Source organism: Carassius gibelio, chromosome A15, assembly GCF_023724105.1.
Source record: "Carassius gibelio isolate Cgi1373 ecotype wild population from Czech Republic chromosome A15, carGib1.2-hapl.c, whole genome shotgun sequence".
Lineage (NCBI taxonomy): Eukaryota > Metazoa > Chordata > Actinopteri > Cypriniformes > Cyprinidae > Carassius > Carassius gibelio.
In genome coordinates, this window is record NC_068385.1 from 9,315,078 (window position 1) to 9,322,577 (window position 7,500).

The 7,500-nt window shown below is 36.3% G+C and overlaps 1 protein-coding gene across 1 annotated transcript in view; it reads right to left on the minus strand.

The window, feature by feature from the left end:
• Positions 1-5,056, minus strand: part of LOC128029100 (phosphatidylinositol 3,4,5-trisphosphate 5-phosphatase 2A) — a 27,718-nt gene extending 22,662 nt beyond the window's left edge. Inside the window, exon 1 of the mRNA XM_052616634.1 lies at positions 4,464-5,056. Coding sequence (XP_052472594.1) covers positions 4,464-4,615 — 152 coding nt within the window. The 5' untranslated portion in view covers positions 4,616-5,056. The remainder of the gene's footprint in view (positions 1-4,463) is intronic.
• Between the last annotated feature and the right edge of the window lie 2,444 nt (positions 5,057-7,500).

Genomic DNA, 7,500 nt, shown 5'->3' on the forward strand with positions numbered 1-7,500 from the left:
TTCTCATTTTCATTTAAAGTGCTAAAATTACTAAAAACAAAAAAACTTTATAAAACACTATATACACATATAAAAATAAACAAACAAATGAAATGTCAAACACACACACACACAAACACACACACAAATCACTTTTTAAATTAAAATGAGATGAAATGAAATAGAACCAGAAAATACAAAAATAAAATACAATTCAAAGTATTAAACAAATAATATTAGTATATAATAACGAAATTATATTAAAATAACTCTGTATGACTGATGCTGCCTTCTCATAAAAGTGTGTGTTAGTGATTTTACCACAATCAGAGATCTGAGATAATGATGCTGTTACATCAAAGTGAAAAACCTCTAGCAGCTTTAATGCTATTTTTATTATTATTAGCTATTGTTATTATCTTTATTATGTGTTATTAATCTTCAAATGAAGCTAAAAACACTGCACTGAGATGTAAAGAACATGAAACCGGTCTGAACTGTTTATATTTTTGTCAAATGTAAACTATAGCATCTCACAGCTCTTATCTGATGAATGCAACTGTAAGGCATGAAGATATTAAGATATTACAAACATTAACTGTGAAGCTGCTCTGAATCAGTCAAATGCGTATTTGTGAATAAATTTGTCTAGAGAATCACGAGTCCAGACTTTCTCACAGATCAGCACAAACACAAACACTTCCCTTTTCTAGCAGCAGGAACACGAGTGTTTACAGACACACTGACAGATGAGACGGACAGACACACACACAAACACACATATTTAACCACAGACAAAAAAAGCTTGCCGACTCCTCCCTAGAAAATTTCAGTTTGAGCTGGTGAAAGCCTGAAGATCCGATCTCACACACACACACACACACACTTACTGGTAATATACAAGCATGATAAAGCAACCCATTCACTGCAGAGCATCCATTGATGAGACACTGATACATTTTTGATTTTGGCTGAACTTTTCCATAAACACACTGATCTGCATAAACACCCGTGAATATTAACTCATCCAAACACACTGAGTACTGACTGACCTCACTGTGGTCAAACACACGCCCACATCACTTTCCAGTTCATGCAAACACTTGACACACACACACACACACACACACCTGTGTAGAAACACTAGATTCAGTGTGGAATAATACTGATGCAAACAAAGATGCATGAAAACCTTCCATTCACAGTGAAACACTTGTGAATCAACACAGCCACAAAACTACATCACAAGGAAAAATGGATTATATCTTTCATGCAAAATAAAAAATTAAGACTATTTATCCTCCAAACATTAATATCTAAATTAATGTCATGAATATAACGGAGCTAATTTTGATGTTAGGGTTTAATGTGATTGAGTATCTTGCACACAGAATCTAGCGGCGTACTCTGTGCTGCATCTGTTAAACGTGTCCTCTAATGTCCCTTAGACGCCTGAGGAAGAGACTTTATGACTCACAAACACAAAAGATGGAAAACGCCACTCGATGCCAAAACTCAAGACGCTGAAGACCCGTTTGGAATTCATGGAAACTTCACCGGATTCAAGCGTGACACACTAAAATCCTCCTGCTATTTTTACACCCGTGTGTTTTACCAGAAACACTAAACAATGCAGTGAGAAACCGTTTACTGCTGACAGAGAGACAAGAGTTTAACCAGATTTTCAGCTTTCTGAAAAATATGCGACTGTGAGCAAACCCAACATAACAAAATCATTAAAAAAATTGGTTTGTTGAATGCAAAAAAAAAAACACTTAGAGAAATTAAACTTGCTTAAATTCAAATATTTAGATACAAAACAGTCAAAACTTCTCATTGCAAAGGCAACATAACTAAATAACTAAAAAATATATATTAAAACTCTAAAGATTTAAAAACAACAAAAACTAGATTAAAACGTTTGTCAAGAAAAACTTTGAAGTTGGCTTGAGAAAAGACAGACCAGAAAGTATGAAAAAAAGTTTGAAGTAGTTTTAAAGATTACAGTTGAAATGTTTTGAAAGCAATGCGGTCTATTAGATAACAACTATATTACTACAACTTTCACAAATTGAAATGGAAAATGCAAAAATAAAAGCTAATTCAAAATATTAAAAACACTGGATCAGGCTCAATCTCTAAACATGTTGGTTTAAATGTTTGCCTGCAGATTAAATCAGAGGAGAAACACAGTTTTTCCACAAAAGAATTCAAAAACGATTAAGATTAAAAGTATCAAATAACACGTGTTTCCTGTGAATTATAAGGAGAGTTTGCCCTTTCCTGTGATAGTGCTGTTGAACTCAATGATAGTGACGTGATCAAACAATAAAGAAGCAGGAGATATTCAGTAGAGCGTGTAAGAGCAGCGTTTGTGCTCCATCCTCAAATCAGGAGAGCTGCCATGTTGTTTTGAGTGATCAGATGCACCATTTCCCCCAGCATGCTTTGCATGCTCAAACACTACTCACATTTCCTTCAGAACATGTAAAACTCAGAGAAACACGTGTTTGGCAACAACAAAGAGGCTCAGACACACATGCTCAGTAGATGCACGGACTGCTTAAATGAGTTTGTCTGTTGTGCACACACACACACACACACACACACACAGGCACACACACACACACAGGCACAAGTGTGTTGTTGCTCGAGGTATCCCAGCATGCACACGCGCGTGTGTCGTAGGATCTCCACACATCTGTACAGAACGATTCATGCCAAAAGCACCGCCGCTCAGAAATGTGAGCATGTTGTGACGAGTTTACTGCTGTAAGAACAGCCCTGACCAAACACTCTGCAGACGAGCACCGTCAACACACACACACACACACGTCCAGAGATCACGAGGAGCTCAGATCAACACAAACCACTCGCAAATCACACACACCACAGCTCCAATCAGAAACAATCTGGGTTTACAGCCTGATCGTAGCTAACTAAATGTGTTCTTCTAACATTTGCTAACGTTCCCATCAAGTTAAAATCTGAGTGAATCGTCTCTTCACTTTGATTTTGGGATGGAATAAGAGCTGAAGATGTTCGTGATAGGCTTGAGATTCGTGTTTGAGGCCTGAGATGTGAAATAGATCTAGAAACCGAAACACTGACCAGAAGACATCACACAGAGAGCGCCTCATTCATCTAGCGTGCTTTTAAAAGCCATTAAAGAACATTAAAGTCTGCTCATGTGGTGTGTGTGGTGTGTTCTGATGGAGAAACACACACATGACCACAAAACACACACGGACATCCATCTGTGAGCTGAAACATCTGACACGAAGAGAGAGGAAACACTCACGCATCCACGTCATGCTAATGTGTGTGTGTGTGTGTGTGTATTCAAAACTTAAAAAAATAAACGTGAACACTGAGGGAACCTTCCATTTTAAACATTATGGGAACGTTACTTTCGATAATAATCAGATGAACCACCTGAAATGTTTCCAAAAAACTGAAACATAAATAACGCTTTGAGAATATTACTGAAGATCAGATAACTCTAAACGAACGTTCTATTAACGTTTATTCGTAACTTTGAGACAACGTTCGGAGAACATCTTCAGAACTTTTTGTCTCCGAATTCATAAAACAATTTGTGATTATTTTATGTTTTGCACATATGTTTTGTATAATTCGTCCAATCTCACCACATTTTTAAAGATCTGTTTACGTGACTCACAACAAATTAATACGAAATCTCGTAATATGCAGCATTTTTCTGAATGAATCAGGTTGGAACTTCAACAACCTTCACAGCCATTTCTGATTTCTGCATACAGATTTGATTTAATTTTACTGATAATGAATTGAAAATGTTCGAGATGAATCATTTAATCGCTGATTTGACCGATGCATCGAGAAGAACCGACTCAAGAGACTGATTCACTTTGACATCAACTGTTGCAGTGGCTTACAAACAACTTTCTCTCCATATTTCTAGCGAAGCATTGATTTAGAACAGATCATAACTCCAATCTTTATCCACAGCTGAAACGGTATTCCCTTTTCTGCGTGCGGTCGTGTTTCCCGGGAGCGCGCACGCAAGCGCATGGAACTGTTGGAGCATGTGTGGTTATTTTTATGCATGATGAGGTGGAGGTCACTCTGGTCACGTGATCTCAGTGTGGCCCACTCCAAATGTTTGGATTTTAAACTAGAAGTGGACTTTACTGGACATGCACCCTCATGGCTTTACAGCAAAACTAAACACGCGTCATGAAAGAATAACACTTCTTGACTTAGTGAGGAATAACATCGAGCACCTAAACACTCTCCAAACTTTAACTTTCAACGTTTTATATAGACATACTGTTACTTTATAAAACACTCGAATTACACAAACCGCTGGTCAACGCGACGCGACTACAACGCGATGCGTCGCTCAGGGTGTGAAAGACAGAAAGAAAGTTCCCAAACACACTGAATCTCACGTGTTCTGGATATATAAGTTGATATATGTACTAATAAAGCATGGCTCTTACAGCACGCATAACGCGTACGCGCCGCTGACGCTCTCGCTGTCCCGCACCAGGAAACTCCCGTCCCGCCCGGCTCGAGCCAGCAGCTCCTCCGCCGCCGCGCGACTCAGATCCCGGTGATACCAGAGCGGCGGAGCGGGACACGCGCCGGCCATCGCCGAGTCCACAGTCCTCCGAAACGCGTCCGGATCCGCTGAGAAAGCCGCTCAGAAGACGCGGGCCGCGCGCGTCAGCCGCACCGCTCGAACTTTCAGAGTTTCTCCTGCTTTCCTGTTAGTTCCTGAAAATCCTCCATGAGAGAGAAAACACACTCAGCAGCGCGCGTCCGACAGCAGGCGCGCGCGCGCACTCACAGAGAGAGAAAAAGAGAGAGAGACAGACCGGGGCTAGTTGTCACGCAGTCTTCTTCAATGATTATTCTTAGCTTGGGTTTATTTGGGAGTCTAACCGACAGCTGAACACACGCTGACCGCTGAGATCAGGTTTGTGTCCGTCACAGTAAACACAGTAAACACACACACACACGTCTGCGAGAGCTCTGTTAAACATCGCTTCATCTGGAAAGCGTACAAACATCGGACAGACGTCTCTCAGATCTCAGCTTGACATCCATTATTTGTTTCAGAACAACATTCTAAAGTAACGTTCCATAATGTTGGGAAATGATACAATGTTTCCTTAACGTTCACCAAGAAAATGATTTAGAAAGGTTTAAAACAAAAAAAGCTCCTATGTTCTCTTGTTTATTTTTTGTTAAACTATTAATTTTAGCTATGATGTTTACCTTCTTGGGGTATATATATTTCAATATATTAATTTAACTCTTTATTTATTTGGTGAATTATAGGTCTGCTGAATTTAATTAGGTTAGTGTGATTTTACTGTGTTCACTTCACTCCATAGGAACAATATAATACTGTAATTCTACTTTGGAGGATAGAATTGAGAAAACAAGTATCTGTTGCACAGTGAGCTTTAAACCACCATCAGGATTGAGAAATAAAGAATCTTTCATGACTATAAGAGAATGAAATTACATAGAAAAAGAATCAGTGAATGAAGCTTCTCGTACAATTGAGTTTTTCTGTCTAATAAGCCATCCGAGCCGCACTTTCCTTCCTGAGAACTACCAAAAGTTCACATCTTCTCTATCAGAAGTGTTAATTGAGTAATCACTTTGGTTTGTCCATCTCTGAACTCTTTTGAAGTTAAGTGTAACTCCACAGCGCCACCTGTCGCTCCTAGAAAACATCTTAAGCCCTTTTTATTTAATTTAATTTAATTTGTATTTTTTTATTTTAATATTTTATTTTATTTTTGCATTCCATTAAATAAAATAAAATATTATTTAAAAATATATATATATATAAATGTATTTGTATTCTGTTTATAAAAATAAAATATTTTATTTTATAATATATTTAATATATTTTTTCTATAAGACAACAAGCAGTAAATGTATAAAGAACATCAGTAACTTTTTTATATTTTATTAGACCACAGGCATTAATTGTATAAATAAAATAAGTATTTCATTTTACTTATAAATGTTTTAAGTTTAGATTATTTCTACATTTATTTTGACAAATATATATATATCATAAATTCAGTTATCAATAGATTTCACACCAGTTTCATGTTCATGTAAATTTTTCATTCCCAATTATTTAACAGTTCAGTTTAAATTATGCCACCCAATAAAATGAATAATCATTAGTCAAATAATCTCTAATCTATAGACATCCTGGAGTAGTTTAACAAATCTATATCAATAAAGAGATTTTCAATATTGATTACATCACATTACTCACACTCACATGGTTAACCACAGGAAATCATCAATATCATAAACAAATATCATTTCATATCATATATTTCGCCTGAGAAAGAGTGAGAGAGATGTGAAGACTCAAGCATGGTGTCAGCAGCCAACAGAAACCATTCTCAAAGCCATGAGCAAACCTTCTTCCAGTTACAGCTGATAGCAGCCATTGACTTCCATTATATTTCTCCTAGTGGCTTCCAGCACTGTGCTATCTCTTATTTTATGTTCAGAAGAACAAAGCCATCGAGGTTTGGAAAGACATGAGAGTTATTTTAAGGTCAAAAAGTTAGAAATTTTACATTTAAAATAAATAAGCCTTTTTCCACAGAATCTGTGATTTAAAAAAAATGCAAAGTATTGATAAGAAAAATAAAGCTCTGTAAACTTGCATTTTTACAATACTATAAGTGTGTGACTACAAGACTTGTGGTCTTCGTGCTCACCTGAACCATAGACAGTAAAAGATATACACATAGAACACAGACCAAAATACAGGAAATACGTCATAGAAGTAGCCAAGTGGTCAAGCGGAACTAAAGAGCGCGCGATGGTGTTTCTGAGGGGAATCATTGAGTGTAGCACCAGTGGAGTCGAATTAAATTTAATCGTAGTGTAAAACTAAAATTCATATCCAGGGTATTTGTACTATTAGTAATGTCATGCATTTAATTTCTATCATATATAATTATAGTACATGTGCACAATTTTTAATGATACCATGATGGTACTCAAAGAAATGTATAAGAATATCATAGTAAACATTTCACTAAAACGTATATGTGGATAAACATATGGTAATACTATGGTATTTTTAATGATACAATGCATTTGTATAGTACTGAAATAAATGTATAAGTCTACTTTGGTATTTTTCAGTGTTACCATGCATTTACAGAGTACTTATATTTATAGCCTATATATTTATAAGAATATAATGCCATAAAACATGGTAATGCCATCGTACTTTTTAGGGATGCCTTTTCCTCCTCAGATATTTTCTTCTGCATCGTGATCAGAAAAAAAAAAAAATTATATATATATATATATATATATATATATATATATATATATATACAGGGGCGGATCTAGAAAAATATTGATGGGGTGGTGAGAAGGGGGCAGGAATTTTTGAGGGGTGAAAATAGAACTTTAATCAAATAAAAAACTAAATGAATAAATTGTATTATTTACAAATCACAATTGTAGCTCTCGACA